A 24958-nucleotide genomic window follows, 5' to 3' on the forward strand; every position below is an offset into this window, starting at 1 on the left:
AGCCTGGTGTGAGGGCTGGGTCATCAGTGGAACCTAGCCTGGTTTCATGGCTGGGTCAGTGTCTGCTGCAGCCCTGAGCCCAGCCTTGTCTCCTGCTCTTTCTCACTTGCCTTCCCTGACACACCAGACCCGGCTTGAGGGATCCCTCCTCTAACAGAACAATTTTCTACAGCTCTCATATTCCCAGCACTGCCTTTTGTGGGTGCTCTGGGACTGCACCATTGGCAGTGAGGCCTGACACTGCCTGTACTGGGGTCATCGTTGGACCCTGGATGATCTTCCCTCATGGAGCAGCCCAGCTCCTGCTGCTCTCTGCCTTTTTCCCATTTTCCCTTGTGCCAGTCTAGTATCCCTGACCACTCTGCTTGTTCCTCTTTTGCACTGGAAGAGGCACAGTTGGGTTGAACCTTCTCTGGGAAATCATGTTGAAGAAGGGACTTCTTGAAGGTTTCTGCAATGTTTTAGTGAAAAATCATGAAATGGAAGTCTTGTTTTGACAGCTTTCCTCTGCAGCCTGGACTAGCTGACCTTCTTCCAACAGGCTGCCAGAGAATTGTGTGACTCCTTTTAAAAGAAGTGGGTGTACTTTTAAGACTATTACAGTTAGAGACTATATTAGATTTGTCCAGTTAAAATCTCCTGGGAAAGGGTAGGGGGAGACAGAGATGGACAAGTGCTGCATTACTGCTTCCTAAAGACTAAGTCACCAAGAGGAAATCCAGTGGGAGAAACTGCCTGTAGAGTATAAGTGTTTGTCTCAGAAGAGATACTCATTGTTTCTTTGAAGAAATTAGTGTAATATGAAAAGAGTGCTAGCCTAAAATATGTGTCAGCCAAGTGCTGACAGCTTTTTATTAACTTTTTTTTTAAGAAAAGAAAAAAAATCACTTATATGTAAGGAATTGAGAATTTATTTCCATTTTTTTCTTTTTTCTCCCTCCAGAAGAATGGAAAGGGGCAGAAATAATGTTTTGAAACTTCACTGTGCTCTGATCTGTAAGATTGTTCCATATCTAGAGCCCTTTTAAAGAATTCATGTTGTATAATTTTTTTTATTTATTCTGGATTAGAGAAGAGCTGTTTTTACTTCCCTGCTTCCTTCTTGCTTTCCCCTCCTTGTTCCAGGATGGTCCAGGAGGTGGTATGGTATCTGTGGCATAAGATAAGATTTTTTTGTTTAAAATAAAGTGCAAAATCAGTCAGTGTTTTATATAAATTATAGAAAAATAATAATATCTCCTTGCAAATAGCTTGAACCATAAATTAATTTTTCCAAAACAAGAAAACATAAATTGAGTAATTGGAATAAGAATCATGGGGGAATGAAAGCTAGATGGTGATTTGAGGAATAGATTTAATTGCATAAATCTCTGAGACATATTTACATATCTAAGACAATCAGTTAGTCCCCACTGACATCCTGGTAAGTACAGTGGTGATTATGCCTGTAGTTGTTCTATTTTCAGTTTATTTGGCCTATTGGGTAGATAGCAGTGAGTAGCTCAGTGCATGTAGGCATATTCTGCCATTTTATTGCTGCTGTCATATGTATAATATGTATAATATTTAAACTCCTTCTAAGCTGTGTTTAATACTGATATTATAGTGCTGTTGTGTCTTTTTTTTTTCTCTGCTCTCCCCATTCCAGTAATTTTAAGCTAGGAATGAGTAGAGACACCATATTTGCAGTTTTCTACAAATTTCTACAAGTTTTCTTAGCTCACTTTAGATTGAGTAACTACTGACTCCAGACAGAAGTAAAAATTGCATAAATCAGCACTGGAAAAACAGTGCATTCAAATCAACATAAGATCTGAATTCCTCCGTGATTTAGAGATCCCTAAAGTTACACAGCAACAATGTTTCATTTTCTGTCTTCACTTGGCCATGTAGTACAGCTATTTTTCATTTGAGGAAAAGAAGCCTTAAGTGAGAACTAAATGCTCAGGACTTCTTTTTTGTGTGTCTCAGTAAATGTGCCAATGCAGGCAGCAAGATTGCTGTGGTAATTGCTCTGCTTGGTGCAGATATGGATGCTGTATCAGCAGCATCCTTTCTGATATTGAAATCATGTGAATGGAACTGCTCTGGTGCAGTGAGAGCCTGTCTCTGTAGACCTTGACTTTGTACCTGCTGGATTTACCTGTGTTGTGCACTGGGCACTTCTGGGTGCTGTTAAACAGGAGACAGTGACCTTTCTGAGGTGTTTGGGCCTCAAGACCCATTCCTTTACACTATGATTACCTCCTAACATGGAACTGAAAGTAATTCACCCTTAATTGTGAGAAAGTTCAGCTCCTAGTTTAAAGTCTGTCTTTATAATATATATATTTTTTTTTAATTCAGTGAACTGGACCAGACACTAAATCCAAAGCCTATAGTTACTAATATTACTAAGAAGTAGCTAATGTTGGTTCAACTGCAACTTCATTGTGTGGGTTTTTGGACTTTTGGAAAGACTTTTTGGTTGAGAACTTCATGCTGTTAAATTCACTTCTCATGCTTCTCTGCTTGGAATTCTTTAATGGCCAAGGAAATAAGTTGGTGGGAATTACCCATCTATGCAAAACTTGCATAGTGATTTCATAATACTTAAGTATTATGATAGCATGTATCATTTAGCTAAATAAAGAATTCCTGTTTTTCAGACCTTACCAGTTCGGAAAATTCCATGCAAAGCCAATGCTCCTTCAGGGTCTTTCTTTGCACGGGACAACACAGCAAATTTCTTATCCTGGTGCAGAGATGTAGGTGTGGATGATACCTGCCTGTTTGAGTCAGAAGGTTTGGGTATGTATTTCTTTATTTTTATGTAGTAGTTGGTAATTTAAAATAACTTTTTCTTTGTGTTTAGCCTTGAAAGACAGAAAGGTTTTTAGTAGGTCTTGACTCTAAATCTGACCTTTGTTTGAATGTGTTAATTCTGCTGCTTGTCTGTAGAATGAAAAATGAAGTACACATCACATACTACTCATTTAAGTCAATTTTAAGAGGAACTTAAATGAGAGAAAACTCTTGCTATGTTTTCTTGCACACAAATGATTTTTCACCCCACGCATACTTTTGTGAGCATGGAATGCTGTTCCTTAGTTCAATGTATAAGATGGTGCTTTTCTGTTTTGGGAGAGCAGGATACAAGTGCATGCTCAGTTCTGTCTGCAGACATTTGGCTGGTTGTGGAGATTTAATGAATTGCACAGGAGGCGAGAAGATACAAAACTTTTCTATTTCCCATGCTGACCATTTTCCCCAGCTGGTTCCCTTGTGCAGTTCTGGACAAAAATTATCCAATACTACTGCTTCACAGTGTTTCATGAGAAGAATTGTACAGCTCAGGAAATCACTGCTCCAATTCTACATAGACTTCGTTGTTTTAACTCTTCTTTCTTCGGAGGAAATCTTATGAATCTTGACTTCACAATTTTTCAGCCAAATCTCATGAAATGAAGAGAGTCCAATGTTTGTTATCTGAAATCAGATAAAAGTGTAAAGCAGTCATGGTGACAGATCAGTTTCTCTGGAAGACAAATGAACACACTGTGCTGAGGCTTCTTTGTTCTGTTGCTCAAAAAAGCCTTTGCCCTGTTGAAGCTCTTACATGTGTTGTGACTGATCTAATCCCATTCTTTTACAGTCTTGTTCTGCTTCTGTAGTCTAGCACAGATATTTCTGAGAGAGTTTTTCTTTTTCATTTGTCTGTTCTTTTATCGTGGGAAGTTTTTAATTACATTATTTTATATGTCTGGGAGAAAATGCTTGACAGAGGACAGGTTAGTATCTCAAAGGTGACAAATAGTAAGTTGAATATATGTATTGACTCTGTTTTGTTAATTAAATCTTTAAGATGAAATTCTTATTTGATATGGTAAATCGTGTGGGAGATGAACAATAATTGTAGTTTCAATGATTTGAAATGGTGAAGAAGTTGGACATTTACCTAGGACCAAGGAGCTTGTAAGCACCAGGAGTTGCAGACCTCCAGTGCCTGAGACAGGCAGAAGAACCTCTGGTTAATGGAATACTTCAAGGTATTTGAAGTTTGTGTTGCTATGGCAAGCACAGCTGTGTGTCATTGTTCCACAAACCTATTGTGCATTTTTAAGAAACTAGATCTTGCTTAGAGATGGAATTGACTTAGCTGGAATATGGATATTTCCTGATAATTAATTTTCACACATACACAGTGCCTTGCCTGCCATAGTAAAACAGAGAGCAAATCCACCTGCAAAGGTGTGTTCCAGGTGTGTTCCAGAGGACTTCCTCTCTTAGCAAATAGAAGTGAAATATGACTGAGTGTGCAAATCTGTGCTCTGTTTTGCTTGATTATTGACTGATTTTCTTCACTGATTAAAAACTAGGTTCTGAGGTCTATTCCCTCATTGGATAATGTACTAGTAGAAAAGACTTATGTTGCTTGAAATAGATTAGGCCTTGATAACATTTTTGACCCATTTTTCTGAACTTGAGAAGGAGGTGGTAATCATCCCTTAAAAATAAAAAGATAAAACCAGTAGCTATTATTCTCCTTCAGTTAATCCTTAACTCAAAGTTTTGATTTTTTGAGAATTTCCTAATGCATTAGAAATAATAATAAGTCTGCACAGTTGCCAATCTAAAGCTTTTATGTTCCTCTCTCTCCCACAAATCACTTCACCAATGCATAGGAAGCAAAAATTCAGCAAAGGTAAGTAATATCAAAGGTTCTTTTCAAAGTAGTGAGAAATGTGTGTGAATGACATCTGTCTTTGCACTGCTTCATTGAATTCTGCATTTTTTTTTGTTATTAATTGTGATGAAATTATGGTTACAGAGGTAACTGGTTTTTGTATTTTCTTCTGTTGCTCCGCATGGCTAATAAGCTCAGTAAATTGGTGTGTAAATTGATAGTGATAATGTGGCTTTTTTCTGTCTGTATTGGAGAACCTTATTCTATCAATGTTCTCAATTGAGCAGACTTTTATCCTCATTTTTTACTCTTATTCTGTGTGCTTTATGGTATGCAAATACTGTGTTATTTAATTAAAGGCACATAGTAATATTTTCATCATGCTACTGTATCATATAAAACATTCCTGGGTTTTTTTTCTGGCAAATATGTATTCTAGAATTGTAAGAGTGATTTTGAAGATCTAGTGCACTGAAAGACTTGAATGATGGATTTATGGCGCTGATTAAAAAAAAATACTAAGTGTGTTAGAGATCAGCAAAATGAACTCTATACTGGCTAAGAAATTGTTAATTGCTATTATTTCTCATTACTTAAAAATACTATATCTCATTGTTATAAATTCTGAAGAAGCCTTTGAAAATCATGCAAGTATAATGCACACAAATGCAGCAATCACTCCTAACTTTTTAGCACTGAGGCTCAAGTGGTACAAAGGCATTTCTCACTGGGATGGAGCTGTCTCAAACAGAGACCAGAGCAGCTAGGGGCAGTCCATGCCTGCTGAGCCTGCAGGTAAGTGATGTTAATGGCAATCTTGAGTGTTCTTAGAGGCTGATCTGCAAAGGGTTAACATTGCAGGGCTGATCCACACAAGCAGCTGAGCAGACCTATTCATGTCATTTTACTCCTGTCCTTCACTTGTGGTCTAATTTAGCAATTTATGTAATTATTTAAAGTTAAGCACAGTTTCAAATGCTTTGTTGGATTTGGGCTATTCAGCTGAGCTCAACAAGGAAACAAGGTTGAAGTCTTCAAAATAAATAGAAGGAAAAGTAAATAGAATGGGAATCAGAGGTGCTTGATATGCTAGTAGATATGATTATGCTGTCTAATCACTAGTTACTTTAAATATCATTGGAAGAGAACAGTAGAGAGCTCAAAAGTTTGAAGACTTGTACTGCTAATTTGTTAGTAATCTATAATATGGTGTAGTTTGTCTTGCTGAATGTTATCTTGCTTTAACATAAGTTAAAATGCCAACAAATTGGAAACAGTTTCCTGTTAAGATTTGTAACAAAGCCAGAGCTGACTGGTAGCAATTTATCCTTAAGTGCAGAGACATGTCAGGAAAGTCTCCAAGTTAATGCCTTTGCAAAGAAAAGGTGGCTGGGGAACCTGATGTATGAGCTGCAGCTCACACATGAGCATCTGTAAAAACTATAGCAACACAGTACATAGAGAAAATAAAAATAAATAAATTTTTAAAAATGCTAAAAATAGCAAGACAGTACGTAGGGATAATAAAAATAAATAATTTTTTAAAAATTGCTGAAAATAGCAACACAGTAGGTAGGGATAATAAAAATTTTAAAAATTGCTAAAAAAAGCAACACAGTACGTAGGGGTAATCTGGAGTGCTGCAAAATAGAGGGACACCATGTGTGCTCCCTGCACACATTGCAAAATTTAGCATGCTTGTCATATTTTTTACTTTTAAAGTTAGTGTATTTAAAGAAGGAATTAGCTTTGTTAATACCAAAAATTATGATCCAAAATCCAAATTTTGATCATCTGTGCAAATCTTGAGGTACAGTGTCGTTGAATGGTCTTCTTAGATGTGTCAGACTATGTGGGACTCTGAACGTGATGTGCTAACTCTCTCATGCAGTGTAAGGATATTAATACTGCCTTTAACTCCTCTGTTCCCATAAATATACTTTGTAAATTCCCCTGTAGGTAATAGCCCCTGTAGGGCTTTAGGGCAGATCCCCACAGCTCTGGTAATTTTCTTTATGGAAACATACTAGGTGGAGATATTTGTAATTTTGCTCATGCCTGAAGGGTATAATACTCAAAGAAAACTCCTCTTGGACAAATAAGAATGGTAAGATTTTCTGTGATTGCTTTAGTTCAGTGAACATAAGGCATATGTTCTGAACTCTTTGTGGTAATGGAGTGTTGTTGGATGATTATAGGATTTGGAACCAGTGAATATTCTGCATCTCTTCCATGATAAAGAATACCCAGCAAGAAAAGGGTTTGCCACTGATTGTGCCAGCATGCTGATGTGTCATCTGTTTTGGGCGGTGTTGAATGCTGTTGATGGTTAATCTTTTGTGCTTGTATATTCTGTGCATATATACACACAGGATGTGACATGGACTTCTTTTGATGCAACTGATTGATTTAAGTTTCATGGACAGGTTTCCTAAATTTAGTATTTTAGTGAAAATAGTGAACTGAAACACAAACACCTCTGATCTCTCTTCTTACATTGATGGTTTAAAGGTTATTTAAAAAAATACTCAAGTGTTGCTTGCTGAAAAATATTTTATACATGGGCAGGATTATTTTTTAAACTATTAATGTAGTTTATCTGTTTTCAAGATGGAAGTTTTTTCTGTTCTTTTATACTGAAACATCTACATATTGTAACACCATGTTCAAATTTACTTGAAGTTGCATCAGAATAAGATTTTGTCCCATCTTTCACAACTCTTTACTAAACTACTCATAATATTACTGAATTTGTGTCATTTTGAGGACTATAGAAGCATCCTAGACTCTTTGTTGTTACCAATGGACTTGCATGTTAAACTAATGAATTTCAGTAAATCATTAGTGTTCAGATGATCTCTATATCCCTTCTACATTAATTCTTTACTTAGAACTATCCTTAGATGTTTGACACCTGAATTATTTTGAGATTTCCATGAGTGATTGAGCTGAAAGGGGTAGGGAGTGTGGGGGAAGCACAAGTGTGTCACAGCATAACTCTGATGCAGAAGCAGGGGTAAGTTTGTTATAAGTTAACTGAGTGTTGACAAAAAAATATTGGAGGTTTTTTTTTTAAGAACAAAAAGCCTCTGTAGGATCAGAGTAAAAATGAAAGCAAAATGTGAGAGATAATAGGAAGAAGGACCAAAGGACCATCCTTTTGGAAAGCTTTCCCTAAACTAGTGTGAGTTCTGATGGCAGTTGGAAGCCTGTGATAGTAAATACTAAGGCACTTGGTAAAACTCTTTGCTTGTAGTGGGATAAGGAATGCATTAGAAACAGAAATCGTATTTACTTTTCATGATTCAGCTATGTCTGATATCTTAATCTCTTAAACAAAAAAAAGTTTATATTAGAAGGAAGACTGACTTCATTAAAAATAGTTTATGAAAGTGTTAGGAGCCAAGATTTGAAACTTGGCAGGAAGCTGTGAGAAGTTTATTTCTGTATTGGATAGTCTGTGTTTATTTCTGTGATTGGATATTCTACTAATGTAAAACAAACAAAAACAAAACAAAAACCCTGAATGTTATTGCAAACTTTGAGTTTAAACCTGCTCAGTAAAGACATGGACTCCAAGTGCATTGTGTGTTCTGTCTACTCACTGTCACAGGTTCCATAATGCTGGAAGCAGAGGCTGCTCCTCCTCTGGTTCTCCTGGTGGCATCCAGGCACTGTCAGAGCCCAGGACATTCCTCTGGCTGCCCTGGGTGATTCCAGACCCTGGCAGGGGGCTCAGAGACCTTGGCATGGAGTTAAAGACACCTGTGCCTTTGATTTTAGCCCATGGAAACAATTAGCAACTTTGTGTGAGGAGTTACAAGCCACAAGGGTTTGAGTAGAGTGACAGTTAATTTGTCACAGGATAAAAAAGTAGAAGTTTGGGGATTTAGAATGGGGGTCCAGGAGGCAAGATGGAGGAATCTGGGCATGTCCTGTCCTTCCTCTCCTTCTTCTTGTCCTCCATCTTCTGTTGTGATGGTGACACTTCTGGAGTGGTTTAGGGTAGAGACAGACTGTCTAACATAGGTGATAGGTATTGGAAAATTATTGTAAATAAAGCACACGTAGTTCTTAGTATAAAAAGCTAACACCACCCCAAGGGCAGGGACTGTGCCACAACCCAACCTGTCAGACAGATCTCAGCAGGGCAGAGAAGGAATAGAATAGATAAGAAAAAATAAACAACCTTGAAAAACAGAGCTGAGGAATCCTGGCTTCTTCTTCATTTGTGGGGCTGGGAAAAAAGAGACTTTTTAATACCTTGGGAACCATTTCAGCAACAGAAACCCGAGAAGTAAGGACCTCTGGGGAAGCACAAAGGTTGAGTGAACAAAAGAGGAATACCTGTAAAAATAGAATGGGACAGCAACAAGATGGGAGCAGTGCGAAGAAATGTTATTGCCAGAGAGAAGCAAGGATAAAAACTTCCCGGAACTGAAAAGGAATTATTGGTAGCAAAGAGTGGCTAGAGGTAGCATGTAAAGATGCAGGCAATGAGGACAGCAAATAAGAAGCATTTAAAGAGATGAGATGAAAAGCAAAAAGGCAGGACACCTAAAATAAGCCAGACTTGTTTGCACTATTTCTCTATCTTCCCATTCTTGTCAAGCAAATGCCATCAGTGAGATTTTCTAGAAAGATGGATATTTCCATTCATTTTATGCAGAGGATCTGCAAAAAATGACATTTATTGGTCTCTGAAGTTCCCAAATACATATGCTGTATAGTCCTCAGGAATGCTGTTATTTTCTCTTTAGAAGCACTGTCTTATGAGATGACCTGGTGTTTGTTTTTGTGGTTGGTTATTGCCTGCACACGTCTTCATCCTCTAACAATGATGTCACTGTGCCATATTGTTCAGTGTGAAATGCATGAAATGTGTCTAGATTATGTTGATTCAGACTTGCTAAAGGTCTGTGAATTTTGTTTGGGTACATAATTTTTTAACTTTTTAAATCAAATTTTCTTCTAGCTACATTTATGGTTCTTTTTGCAAATAGTGGTGGTTGAACCTCTCTTTTTCTTCCTTTATAAAGTCATTCAGATGTACATATGTATGAATTGCAATTTACTTGGTTTGACTATTCCAAACCCACTTTATTCTATTTATTTTTTGGGGTGTGCCTTACTTTTTAAAATCAAGCTTTATTTTGGGGCTGTCACAACCAGTTTAAAACCAAAATAGCAGAATAGACTTCCAAGGGTCATGAATGTAACACTTTAAAAATACTGATTACTAGTAAAGGTAAATATTTAATGTAATTACTATGTTGTGGGAAGGAAGAATATTGAAATTAGCTGAATGTCCAAGTGTTCATCATTTATATTCTTAGTAACAGATGGCTGAAGAATAAATATATTTTTCCTAGTGCAGTTCCTGTTTAGTTTTCGTGCTCTGCAGTTTCACTTCTGGAATTATATTTGGATGAGATTAAAGGACAAATGCATACCTCTCAAAGGGCTGCACAGACACTAGGGGAAGATGTTGGGATGAGCATTCAGCTCACCCCACTTACACTTATCCATGTCAGTGGAGCTCAAGTTGAAGTCCCAGAGGCTGGAGGTCTGCCTTGGGGAATTGGTTACCCAGAGATATTCAAGGCTGTGGAGTCCCCTTTTGGCTCTCATACATACACAGAACAAAGTGATTGCTTTCAGAGCTTTAACTAGACATTAAAATATCTTTTTCATGCATTTGAGTTAGGTGAGTCTTTAGATTACCAAAAGTTTATATAGCTGTTGTCTTGACCTTAACTCACTAAAAACAAATTTATTTTGATGCTGTTCAGTTTTTTTTCGATTTATACAAAGAGTCACACAATTACTTTTTGGTCTCGATTCAATCTGAAATTGTGCAAATTTTTTTAATATTTTGGAAATTTTTAAAACCTGATTTTTTTACTCACAACATCATAAGGGCTATACTCTAGTAGGTATTTCTTAAGAGTAGATTACAATGTACTCATAATGACTATCTTCTCTTTTCTTCTGTTTTTCTTTTCTTCTTGAAGTTTTGGGGAGTTGATCATACAAACAGCCACAGACCTTTTTTGATTTATTGATTTTGGATTTGCTGAACTTCTTTACAGAACATTACCTATTCTGAATTGTGGAGGAAACAAAATGTATTGGTTTATGGGGGTATTTCATAATAGTTATACCTTGCCCCTGAAGGCAAGGGTGGCTGAGGTTCTTGCTAATAGATTCCTTTGGGCAGGTGAGAGTGAAACCACACTGAGTGACTAGTGTTTATATATATATATATATATATGTATGTATATATATGGCAGGTTTATTTTAGATCAGTTTGATTGCAATGGAAAGGAGGCATGAAGCCATTTTGGCTATTACCGTCTATAGAAATGCAGCAAAGCATGAAGATACCACTTAAGAAAATGTAGAGGGAAAAAGGATAAGAGCAGAGAGTGAAGTGAGACTTAATTGTTGCAATTTCAGTGTCTCTTGTTTAAAGTGATGTTGAGGGTAAGGCCATGAAGCACCGGGTTCAGTGGGATAAAATACAGTCAGGTTCAGGTGACAGCGCCCAGGGTGCCACCCCCAGGGTGAGGGTGTTCCAACACTGTGGGTCAGGTGCACTCCTCTGGTGGAAAGCCTCAGGAATTAGTCTGGGCATGTTTTGGGGGACTTTGGTGGTTTGTGACACCTGAGGCATGGCAGGTGCCTGTCACACCAGCGTGGCTGAGCCAGCTGTGCCCCATCAGAAGGGATGGATGCCTGCAGGAGTGTCCCAGTACCTTCCATGGAGGGGAGATTTACACCTGAGCCAGTTCTGTAAGGGAGGACATTGCCGTGATAAAAAGCACTATTCCACTTGGCAGAATCTGCATCTTATGAGTCTTTTCCCTTATTTGGCTCAAAACCCAGCTTGTTGCTAAACAGAAGTTGGTTTGTCGTGGTGAGGGCGCAGCACCTCTGTGCCTGTACTGCTCTTACACAGCTGAGATATTTCACCCCCACACACCCAAAAACTCTCCCCCTCTCTTTCCAGTCAGGAGTGCAAACCTGGCCTCAGCAAAGCACCTGCTGCTTTTGCAAATGGATGGTTAGGACATTAACCCCTAACATTTCAATCTCTCACAAAAATGAGATCATGCTGTGTCACAGCTACTTCTGAATCATAAAAAAAACTATTCAATGTGGAATCCAGGCATGCAGACTTACATTATATGTATGTATGCATAAAGAAGAAACTCTTTTTTGTCTGTTTGGGATTTTTATACTGTGAAGAACTGATTCCTAAAGCATTCTAGTTTCATATTTACTGTAGAGTACATGTGAAAAAAAAAATCAGGACCAAATTTATAGTGAGGTATGTCTTTGTTAATGCAACCTTGTTATTTTTTAAAACTAAATTGACTAAGAAAAATAGTGAACTAAAGAATATGAATTCTCTTAGTTTGTCAAAAGAAAAGTATCACTATAATTTTATTATTTTTGACTTTTTTCTAATTAAAGTGTTTTCAATACGCCAGATCTCTTGATTATTTTTAAATAGTTACGAACTGCTTGCAGATTACCAATTACCCCAAATAATTATTCAGTGATTTAGATAATTAAATGGAGCTTCTGAACTCTGAGAACCACTCATGAATCCCATCTTTTTTTATTCCAATAAAACTCTACTGCAAGCCAAAGAAAACAAACGTTTATCAGAGTCAAGAGTAACAGATGTTGATGATTAGGTTCCATTCCATCACTAAGATCTTTAAAATAGCTTTTATTTATCAATGTTTTCCATCTTCATTTTGCTTTTCTAGTACTCCACAAGCAGCCAAGGGAAGTGTGCCTTTGTTTGCTGGAACTTGGAAGAATTGCAGCAAGGTAGGTGAAAATATTCAGAGACTGTTGAAATATTTGCATTCTTGACAGCAGGGGCTGTTGACAGACATATTAAATCAGCACATCTCAAGATGACTTTTGTGCTCATTAGGTTCAAATAGAATGTTTGTCTTGATGTCACTCTTGAGGGCAGTTGTTATCAAATATTCCAAAATATCTGTACCTCAATGAAGATATTTGTAGGCCACCCTTCTATTAGGAGAGGAAGGGTTTTTTTTCTATAAAGCTTTGAGACATTTCTCCTTCTAAAGTCAGGTCTCTCTATAAACCACTGCAATTTAATAAAATTTACTGGTAATAAGGTGATCTTCACTAGATCTAAATCTGACCAAGATGATTTTAGCTGTGCTGGACCTTCAGTACATTGTTATGTTATCTTCAACATGAAGACAAAGACTTTTGCTAAGCAATCAAAATTACAGTAACTGGAATGTGATTTTCCCCCTTTTTGCAGATGTAGATTTAACCAGCATAATGCATAAGATTTACTGAAAAATACATGAGCAGCAGCACTGCTGCCCAGTCTTGCATGTAAATTGCAGTTGCATTCACTGATGTGTGTAAAGTTGGAGTACCTTGCTATTCAGATAGTTTCATTAATTTCAGAAGAATTCCTTGTGGTAACAATCAAGGTGAGGGAAACCCCTGTTTATTCCTAGTTTAAGAACTAGTATTGGCTGTGTTAAAATTGCATCATGTGTATTCATATTTTGTGAATGAACTCACATGGAAAACTAGAAATTTTTCTCATGTTGAAGTTTCAGAAAAACCCTTGCTGTCAGTGGAAGCTTGTATAGGAACAGCAATGATCAAAAAATTAGTGATTTCAGGTTTTCACTTATTTTGTTATCTCTAGAACATGTGTTCCAATGGCAAATTGTTTTAACTTCACACAAAGAAGAAAATATTTTGATCTGCAGGTGCATAATGAAATTAAAATTAATGATTCTTAATTTACCAAGCTTTCAAGACCAGCTTGGAGATACACCTGCCAGCATCCAAAGCCCCTGTGCCTGGGGCAGAACTGTCAGGGCTATCTGCCCCAATTGGTTACACAACTTCCTCAGGTAATGCAGGGTTGTGGTGAGGCAGTGTTGGATTCTGCTAAGCTTGGTTGAGTTAGATTAATCTCATTTTGCAGTGATATTTGATGTCTCAATAGATCTACAAGGGAATGAAAATAGAATCTTATCCTTTATATTTGTCTTAAGCCTCCATGTCTCGGATGCTTTCTGTTCCAGACATGAAAGGAAGTACTGAACAAATAAATAAGCCATGCTTTCATTAATTATGCATATCTATCCCTTTACCCTTAAAATATTTGTATTGTATTTTTTACTTATAATGCATTAATATTACCATATCTCATTAATTATTTTATATATTGTGTTTCCGTTTCTGTATTTATGTTTCTTTATTTTAATTTTATTTAGAACTTAGGGGCCAAATGACATGTCTGCCTATTGCCTACCCTGCTCTACTATCTCTTCAAAACCAAACTAATCCCCATTTATAATCTTGTACACTTCCAAGGTACACAAAAACTGAACTGGAATGTCAGGTTAATACAATTAAAACCAAATATATGATGCCTGTTTTGCCTGAGCTGTGGTAAACTAGAACTGTATGGGGAAGGAAAATTGATAATTGCCTTGAGTCTAGGAAAGAGCACATTAAAGGGAGGTTGCTGTGCTGCTTTAAACAAGACAGAAGTCAGATGGATGCTTTGTAGAGCAAGCTGGGTCTGTTGGCAGTCTTAGGGATCTGCTCCCCAGAACAGGAGCTCTGGAGATCTTTGAAAAAAGTGCCTCAGTCTCTTTTTAAAGAACAAAAAGTGTCAGAGACACTGAGTAATTTTAGGAGCATAAAGATATGTTCAAATTGGCTTACTCATCACGAGGACTCAGCTTTTGGCACACTTTGCCCAGCTAGATTACTGTTAGTCCTCAGGTCTGTAACTCCCCAAAGTGAACCTAAGCTTTTGTATTTAATGCAAATGGACTTGTGATTGAGGCACAAGTGAGGAAGAATGAGGATTGCTTGAGGAGGAGTTACATTGAGCTCTGTTCTGCTGAACTTGAACTTGTACTCAAAAGATACTCCCTGGAGGAGGGGAGACTGGTGATAATTTACCTTTGCTTTAGCAATACTTTTAGCATGTTATCTCATAGTGTCCTCTTAGACAAATCAGGGACAGATAGTCTTGATGGATGGACTGCACAGTGAGTGGGAAACTGGTGTGACCACTTGGCTAAAAGAGTGGCAGTTCAAAGATATTAATAAAGAGACAGTTGCCTGATAAATTATCCTGAATTTCAGCTTTTTACGAAAACAAAGTTCTGAGATCGTCTGCAAAACTTCAATAGTTAAAAGGAGGCCTTGTGTCACTGGCAGATGTTATGTGGATACAGTGAGATTTACGAGGGAGGGAAGTGTCCTACAGGGTGGAATTGACCTCTGAAAATGCACAGGACTATTGGACAACCCACTGGACCTGTGCAGTGGGTTGCACAGGTCCAACATTCTTCTAAGTATTTGAAAGACAGAGATTATACAATGGAAAACAGCTAAATTATTTTTTCTGCACAAAGGATGAAGTTCTTGGGTTACTGTTAAACTCTGCAGGGTTAAACAGCCCTCACAGGTCTTTTGGAATTACTGTTGAGCAATTTCAAGGTCTTTCTGCTATTGTATTCAATTTTACCTTGATAAAAATGGAAAGTGGTGCTCTAAGAAGCCTAACAGAGATCATGTTACAGTGCGCTGCTGCTTCATGTGGAGTTGTGAGAAGCCAGGCTAGAAAGGAGCAGAAAAGGAAATGCTCAGCATACCTTCCAGGAATTTGCACCTTTACCCCTCTCAGAAAAGATGTGGCTTTTTACAATTTCAGTTTTCCAGCAGCTTTGCTTCAGGTTCATACAGCATGTAGGGGAAAAAAAGTGTGTGCGTTTGTTTGATCATTGATTTTATTTTTCAACTGTTCATCAGAGGAATTCAGAATACTGGAAGTACAGGAAACTTTAAAAATCTGTCACAAAGACAAAATTTAGAAACTATGAAAAGTAGTAGAAGCAAAGAGGCAACATTTCTTACAGTGGAAGAGTTTTATTTGATGAGTAAGGCTGTATGCAGAAGTAGGCTTAGAGCCCAGTGGGAATTCCATGATTTACAGCCTGTCAACATCTGCAGACAGACAGGAAGTAAATAGATTGTATATAAGTGCTTGCCTCAATATTGGCTGGCTTTTCATTACACAGACTGCACCAGTTAGAAGCCAATACAAGCACGGATTTGGTTCTTGGTTTGCTTTCTATTTATTTACTAGGCAGTAGTATGACTAAATTAAACACTATCAGTAAAATGCAAAAGCTAGTATGTGTGCTTATATCTTTTCTCTGTAAACTTCTAAGATCATTATTAGCTGTAATTTTCATGGTATGTATTTGTTAATGCTCAATATTTTAGTGTCCAGGTCTTTAGATAAGTCAGTATAGTTCTGCATTTGGACTATGGACTTTTCTGCTGCAGAAAAAAATAGCATTTCATTTGTACAAGTAGTTTGGTATGAGACGTCTACCTGGTGTGATAACTTTTCCAAGCTGAAGTCATTCTCTGAAAAAGGAACTCTGGTGTGGTATTTGCTGGGTCTCCAGGATGAAGGAGGAATTGAGAATTTGACTCTATGTTTTTAGAAGGTTAATTTATTATTTTATGTATTTATATTATATTAAAGATTGCTGTACTAAAACTATACTAAACAATAGAGAAAGGATACTTACAGAAAGCTTAACAAGATACTAATTAAAACTCGTGACTGACTCTTCAGAGTCTCAACACACATGGACTGTGATTGGTCATTAAGTGAAAACAATTCACATGAAACCAATCAAAAAACCGCCTGTTGGATAAACAATCTCCAACTACATTCCAAAGCAGCAAAACAGGGAGAAGCAATCAGATAATTATTGTTTTCCTTTTTCTCTGAGGCTTCTCAGCTTCCCAGGAGAAGAAATCCTGGGCAAGGGATTTTTCAGAAAATATGACGGTGACACTCTGGGTGTTTTTCTGAGGTTTGTTCAGTCTTGGCAAATAAAAAAACCCCAAAAACCAGAAGAGGATTATCGGTAATTAGAAAAATGGGGTGCACGTTTAGACTTTTGACTTCTGTCCAAGCTCTGTTGCTTGCTGCGAGATACTGACTCAGTCACTTGCCATAAAGCTTTCAAAAGATCTTTCAAAAAGAACCTTGCTCTTCAAGTGCTCTGGTTTGAGTTTATCCGTGATGAATTGCATGTATTTTGTTCTAGCTGGAGCTACAAGTGTGTTGCCTGTAAGCAGAGATCTGAAGGGTGTCTGTCAAAAATCAATTAGTAGAAACACTCACCACTTCTGAAGAATAGTGGCCATGTCTCAGTTTACTCATCTATAAATTCAATGCAATAGCTGAAACCAGGAAAGCCCTTAATCCCTTTGCATTTGTATTTCTTCAGAAAATACTAACACAAAATATAAGTTAAGTAATTCGAAAAGAAAAAAAAATAGAAGAAAAGTGCAAATGTACTGAACTTGACCATGTCTTGCATGGTATTGCAATTTTTGTGGTCTAGTGTTGTTCATAAATTATTCACCAACATATATTATATCAGATAGAGAAGCTGAAAAAGTACCTGTATTTCCTGTAAATTTGATTAACTGAGAGACTGCATCTAAATTTTTTTTCTGTTAATTTGAAATTATGGTGGTATGGGTTGGTGTATTTTAAACATGTCTATTAGTGTGTGTATCATTCTGTTATTGTACACAAAGTAGAAATTCTTTCCACTGCTTTGTTTTAAAATATATAATACTTTATATGGACTAGTAATTTATTATTTGCATGTTTCCAAAAGGTGTGGGGTGGAACCTCCTGGATTAATAAAATTGGAAAAAGAGATTGAACAAGAGGAAACGCTTTCAGCTCCCCTTCCATCTCCTTCACCATCACCCACAAAGTCTCCTGGGAAAAAGAGCACAGGGAAACTGTTGGATGATGCTGTAAGTTGTGGAAGGAAGCTTCTTCCTACCTTATTGATTCTGATATGCACTCACTTGCAAAACACACACAAGCCTGAGTTTAAGATCTCACTCTATTTTAAACATTTGTAGACTTACAGAGTTATTTGCTTTTTGACCACAATTATTTATGTCTGAAGCTTAGAAAAAAAAAAAGTCACGCTGTGTAGGAGCTCTGCAGCTTAGCTTAGCTTTGTGCTTAGGGCCACATTCCCTTCTTATTACTCCTTTACTCCTCATTCACCAACTCCCACTTGGTGCTTTGTCTGAGGAAGGACTGAGTCAGGACAAGATTTGGCTCATACTGACTCGTACTGAATGTTAACAAACACTTCTGAGATATTTCAGCCTAATTTTTATGCTGTTCTGCATGATTCTCACATAGTAAACAACAAGCATTGTTTTCCTCATTGTTAGAATCTTGCTTTGAATTTCATTAAATTGTTGCAGCATATTGTGTGTTCATGTTTCTGGTGCAAACCCACAGGGGTTCATTTGAAATAGCTGGAATCAGATGAAAAGGACACATTTTGAGACCATGAAGAGGTTAAACTGGAAAAGTACAAACCTAGCCTGTAAAAAGAAGCAGTTACCATAGTAACTACTACATTGCAAGGTAGATGTGCCACCTGGGAGTTACAAAGCACTTCTTGAAAAATCCATGTGCCACTTTCCTGTTACAAAGAGCAGATGGAATATAATGTTCCTTCATTTTATTGAAACACTTTTTAAAAAAAATTTGATGACTATAATTACATTTAAAATTCTCTGGTTTGTATTTCTTCCTTAACTTTGCAAAAGCACTTGTGTTTCAACAGAATTGAGAAAGAACAGTTATGTGTAGAAGGAGGCTGGTGACTGCATATCATGTAGAAACTGAGCAGAGAGAATGTAGGTTTTCTCTAACCACCTCCTTTAATTTAGAAAGCAGTATGGATAGAAACAGAATGGAATTCATCCAGCTACAGTCCTGACCTGCACTGCCCCAGACACTCACACCATAAAATAGCAGCAGTTTCTCATATAGTCCAGACTTAAAATAAAATAGAATATAATTCCTCCCTCTGCTTCCTTATTTGATTTCCAAATTCCACTCAATACTTCTGTGTCCTTTGAGACAGTAAGGCAATGGAACCTGCAACAGCAGGATCAGCAGTGAAGATCTTATTATCCTCTGTTTTACACCAGAATAGATTTGTGGCTTTCATTCTCCACAGGAAGAAGATGGGTCTGTTTTGGTCTTACACAGTTCAAAACAACCTTGATCTTGTTTGGGCCCAGTAACTCTGGGTTTTTGATTCCATATATGAACTCTGGTGGATGAAGCATTAAGTTCCTGCTGCCCATTTTCAGCTGTCAGGGTGATAATGCCACAGGACATGGTGTCAGGAATCCCTCATTACTGAACAGTATTCAGAGGGCCATGGCCAAAAAGCTCCCTAAGCACAATTCCAGTCTTGGTTCCACCTTCCTAGAAATACAGGAATACACCTGTTTCATCCTCAGCAAGCTGCACTTGGATTTAAGTCATCAGCCACTGATTTCATGTAAATTATTCCTATTGTACATTAACTATCTAAATAGTTTATTCACCGGAAATGGAGGCTAAGTCTCATCCATGTTGATAGAAATAATTTGAGTAACTGATCTTAGAATTCAAAACTTGATTCATTCAAACTGAGGACAACTCATCTGATACTTGAGAAATACTTTTTGTGTGTAAAATACATGTAGAGTTCCTCTGGTAAGTGTTATTTTAGTTATTTTTCTTCATAAAAATATTATGCCCTGATTAAAAATAAGTAAGTCTTAAGAATACTTATAAAAAGTACTTATACTTACCCTCCACAGGGTAATGAAGTTATTCAGATAAAGGCATTGAGCCATTTCAGAAATAATTGGAAAGTCTTTAAATCACTCAACAGGGTTAGTTTCAAAAATATGGAAACAATAATTGGTTGCCTTTTAAGTTCTTTTTGGTTTATTTAACATACTATAATTCTTAAAGCAGATCTGAAAAACATTTGTACTTCAGAAGCCTTATCTATTCATGATCAACAAAACACTCATTGGAGTGGTACAGCTTTGGCTGAGCATTTTTTCTTTTTATGAAACAATTTAAGACTTTAATTTGTTAGATGTTCTGAAAATATCCTTTCCTGGGCCTCAGACCATTTTTACAGGCCTTGGTTTACAAACTGGATATGAAAATGTGTTTGGAATATTGTTTGAAGTGGACAAACATCTACAAGTTCCTCTGGCATTTTGCATTGTTTCATGCTGACATACTAGGTATGTATTTTGTCCAAGAAAACCACAGTGTATGGAAATGCTGCACTAATTCTTGCTGTTCTATGCAGAAGTGCAATTTGAATGTCAAGGAAGAGTTTCACAGCCAGACCTGCTCTTTTGGTATTGATACCTTTGCTACTTTCCCATCATTGAAGAGTACAAAATGTACTTTTACTAAATGTCAATATCTTTGGTAGCACATGTCAGAGCAAGTAGGCCAAAGTCAAGCTGATGCAGCTAATAACATGCAGGAAGGAGGTTTTCATCTGTTTTTTCTCAGCCCTTATTTTTGGGGGTTATGTATTTAGGTTTGGCAATGATAGTGTTCTTGAGGTCCCTTTAAACTAACTTTGATTGAACCAGCCCTAACAAAGAGATCATCAAATGGCACTTGAAACTACTGGGGAGTGTCTTGGCATTAATTTTTAATCATGCACAGTATTTTCTGTATGCTTTTTCCCTAAGATGTTTGAGCACAATTTTAAAGAGGCAGAGCCTCTTAAGGGTAAGGAAGATACCTCTGTTTTTTATATATTTAGAAGGCAGGATGCATCTTATGACATCTTTATTTTGCCTGTTAGCTGTATTAGCACTTTGAGCTGATTCATCATAAAATACTGAGAATACAGTTACAAAAGTTTGGTGCTAAGCTCCATGTAACAAACTGCTTGACTTCATATAAGAATGCAAATTTGATGCTGGGCTCTGTAATATTTTTAGCTCAGCTGCTAAATCATTGCACCACAGGGTGCTTTCTGGGGTTACAGAAATGTTAAGCAAAACCAAGAAAAATATCATCAATTAAGACTTACATTAAATGATACATTATGACAAGTGTCTTATTGAATGTTTTGCTATCCATGCTATTTTTAACAGTTCCTATTAATAACTTCTTGTTTTATAGGTTAAACACATTTCTGAAGATCCACCTTGTAAATGCCCTAATAAGTTCTGTGTGGAGCGTCTTTCACAGGGAAGATACAGAGTTGGAGAGAAGATCCTTTTTATTAGGGTAAAGATTTTATTTTCACTTCTTTATTTTTAATTTGTTTTGACTTTACTGCTACCTTCCACTTTGAAAATTACATCACTGATTAACAGGAAGAAATATTTTCTGGTTAACCAGCACTGACTCACTTTTATGACACAGTTGGAGAATAAATAACCTACAGTGTGTTAACTGGCGCAAGGGATTATTAATGTGATAAATATCCTTCTGACTTTAGGTCATTGAATTTGCTCTCTCTTTAATCAGTTGCAATCAAATGAAAAGTCTTCAGAAATAGACCTGGTGACTTCTCAGTTTGGCTTGAAAGAATATCCACTGCATTAGAACAGCCTTTCTCCCGCTCTGTTTTGACTGATACTATTTAACAGGTCAGGAAACAGATCAAAGGCTTCATGATCATTGAATTGCCATGGCATGACTAAGATAATGGCTAAAGCAGCATGAGCAAACCATTAAAATCCATAGTATGTCATTTGATTAACAGGTATTTCCAAACCCAGAGCTGTATTTCAGACTTTGTGTGTAGATTATCAACTCCCACAGCACAAAGTCAATCAGTATCAATATTTGCTAGCATTATTATATGGCTGAATTTAACACATCTATACTTTCAAAGATTAATTCTTCTGATCCACTTAATCGTCTCTATATATGGCTATGGTAATAGTAATTGAAAATATGCTAATCTTGTTATTCTCTAGTTGTATGTTAATCTGATTCCTACTGCACTTCTTCCCATCTTCCTCTCCACATGCATTATTCTTGAGTCATGACAAAATGATAGGTCCTGCTCTCAAATAACTGTTATCGCTGTTGTGCTAAAGGCACATAACTGTGACCTGATAAAAGTGAGCACTTGTAAACAGAAGAAGTCAGAGGGATCCCTTCTTATCTGCAGAAGTCAAGTTCCTGGTTCAACAAAATACCAGAGCTATTATTCAGTCAGAAACTTCTGCTTAACATAGCTTACAATGAAATCAGTGAAGCCAGATAAGGGTTTGGGATTTTTCAGGAGTGTGAAGTTGGGAACATGTAAAGTATTGTGCTGAATAAGTACTGAGAACTCCTAATTATTTCAGTAATAGGTCATAAAGAAGAAGAAATAAGGGATTTGTTAAATCTCAGATAGTTTGAGATTCAACATGCTAGTATAAAGGATTAATAGCTTTTCTGGTTTGTAGCCAGTAAGAGACTTTTTTTAATTCTGCAGTATATTTAGGTAATAGCTTTATTACTAGTTTCAAACCACTTTGAAGAAGGTAATGATTATTAACCAAAGACCTCAGTATCTGGCATAGTTTAACATTTACATTTTCTTCCTTTTGGTTTTCATTTTAAAAACAGTATCAAAGTATTTTTAATATTTTTGTTTTGAGAAACTTGAGTTCTGCCAGAATGGTGAGTGTCAAATTCCCTTTTGCTGGCTTCTTTATTATGCAATCTAGTCCAAGCCAGATTTCATTCCAAGTTTGCAAACAAAAATCCCTTTTCATATCTCACTACTGCATTCCAAGTTGAATTGTGCAAAAAAATAACAGTAATATAGATTAGGTATTAAACAGCAGTGTTAAAGATCATTCCTACAAAATTTGTATCAGTGGAAACTTGCCATGCATTTCAGAGGGAACAAGTTCATTTTCCTAGGTTTTAAAAGGCAGTTGTCTTTTGGTTCTGGTTGGTTTGAACTTCATTTTGGAGCACTTCACTGGATCACAGTAAGTTTTTACTCTTCACTCTACGTGTTCTTGAGCACATAACTAGATATATTAGCCTGACTTTGGAATCCTTTGGACAGCTGTGAAAAAGCACATTCAGGGTGTGTAGCTGATTTTTTATTTTGATGGTATTTGGCACCCTATTTGATGCCATGAGGTAGTTCCTCCTGGGCTCTATGTTCCTTACACAGCATGACACAGCTAAATGCCATTTGTTTACAGCCCAATGGGTTCTAGTTGAATTGAGATCAACAGTTTCATTGTTTTAAGATGGCTTAGTACATCCACTACTGCATTAGCCTATTAGCTTTTTCCAGTAACCTCTGTAGAATTTAAAACCTCTATCATTTCAGTAATGCCATGTGATAGGTGTTAACTCATATTAATTGATGGCTAAGATTATTTTTTCAGAAATTATTTAATAATATCTATAATTTTTTTTCTAATTCTGCAAGTTCTGTTTGGAAAAAAAACCCCAAAACCAGCATTCAAACCAGAAGAGAAAGTGTCCCAAGTTCTTCTTTTTATTAATTTATATCTGTATATCAAATAAGTGAACAAGGAATAGCAAAGCAAAATAAAACATGGCAGAGCATAGATTTCATGCCAAAAAATCACAGAAACAAAGTACATGTGTCAATTTAAAGTAATTCTAAGGAAAGGAAATCCTTTGGAATATGTAGCAAAAAGTAGTCCCATTAAAATTAATTTTTTTCTTTTAACATGGGAAACTATTTAAATTCCTAATAGAAGTTTTAAATCTGTGAATTAGGGGAAATTACAAAACTTAATAAAAACATTAGGATACTTAAATCTTCTGATAAAATTTCAGGCCCCAAAAGCATTTTTTTATACATGAAGTGTTTTCCATAATGCATAAACTGAATGTGATTAAAATAATGCTGTGATGGCTTAGATGCTAAAAATTTATTTTCAGTAAAAATTTACCTGCTTGTAGATTCTTTTTTCTTCCTTCCATGTAGGAACAATTCTAAGTTCCACTTCCACAGAAAACATGAAAGACATGTTTTACATTAATGGATTATATTAATAAGTTGAAATAAATTACCAGCTTAAAATGAAACCAGTTGCAATTTTAAATTGAACCATTGGTTTACAGTTAGCAGGATCTCTGTATGTGTGCAACACACAATTAATCATTTGCTTTTCCACTCTCCTACCATCCTACCATTCTGCCTTAATCTTTCAGAATGGAACTGAGTGAATAAACCTATTTTTAAAAATAAAGAATAACAAGTAATGAAAACTTGTACAAATGTTTGGTTTATAAACTGGGAAAGAGAGTCATAGAGTTTGAAGTGCTTGCTTCTTGCAGAAGGCAGCAAAGTAGAGAGTTTTGTAGTAAGAAATGTCAGTCACACCTTTACAAAAAGGACTTCTTTAACAGGTTCAGTGACAGGAATTCTGTTTTCAATGTTCTCATGTTGCATTGGATATGCATTAGTATTAAAATTTCCCACAAACTAACCAGCTTCTCTCAGAAAGATCTGACATTTTGGTCCATACCTCTGATGACATTCAAATTGTTGGGAAATTGTCTGTGGTGCAGCTGGGGTCACATTAGATGATGTAATGGGTCCTGGTTTTAAAGCTTTTAATTTTTCCTGTAACATATAGATGTTCTCTGTCTTGCAGCCCAGTTGATAAGTATGTGATTGCTCTTAAATATTTGATCTTGTATCCTTAATAATTAATATCATGTAACATCATTTTGCTATAGTAATAATAAAATGTTTATTTAATACTTTCTTCTTCCCAGGAAAAGAAAGGTGTTATTTACCTGCTACAGCACCTGTGTAGAAACTTTATTTTCAGATTCACTAATATAATATATGTGTAATATATATGTTTATATATATATACATATATAAATCACTCTGCAGTCACTCTAGTATGCACTATTGCGTCTTCCTGGTGAGAAAAATGTACTTGTGTATAAATATAGAAGTACATTTTACTCAAAACCATGCAGGTAGGGATGATGTATCATATACCATAGAAGAACTGGAAAAAAGGAGAAACAGAAAGCAGATTGATTATACAGATCTCAATACTCTGATGCTTTGCTCTGCCTTTCCAATGCAAATGCATAAGTTGTACTCACAGCTTTTGTATGGTGTGTTTCTGTCTTTTGTTTTTCCTTCAGCATAATTTTCCTAGCTTTTTTTGTCTTCCTTATTCCAAAGATTTTCACCGTTGTTCTGCTTTTCCCAGGCCTTTTCACTTCCAATCTGTGAAAGAGTTTATGTTTTTAGTAGTGAAAATCCTTTCCTAAGTTTTAACCATAAGAAATAACTTTCCAGGGTGTATAAAATGTCACAATCAAGGGCACTTCAGGAG

General features: G+C 36.4%; 1 protein-coding gene across 1 annotated transcript in view; it reads left to right on the plus strand.

Moving 5' to 3' along the window:
- The window catches only part of GAS2 (growth arrest specific 2), a 92428-nt gene that overhangs the window by 31338 nt on the left and 36132 nt on the right, over nucleotides 1-24958 (plus strand). The window contains exons 4-7 of the mRNA XM_005427368.2: nucleotides 2649-2790; nucleotides 12448-12511; nucleotides 17419-17563; nucleotides 20778-20885. Coding sequence (XP_005427425.1) covers nucleotides 2649-2790; nucleotides 12448-12511; nucleotides 17419-17563; nucleotides 20778-20885 — 459 coding nt within the window. The remainder of the gene's footprint in view (nucleotides 1-2648; nucleotides 2791-12447; nucleotides 12512-17418; nucleotides 17564-20777; nucleotides 20886-24958) is intronic.

The sequence above is a fragment of the Geospiza fortis genome, unplaced genomic scaffold (assembly GCF_000277835.1).
Source record: "Geospiza fortis unplaced genomic scaffold, GeoFor_1.0 scaffold165, whole genome shotgun sequence".
NCBI lineage: Eukaryota > Metazoa > Chordata > Aves > Passeriformes > Thraupidae > Geospiza > Geospiza fortis.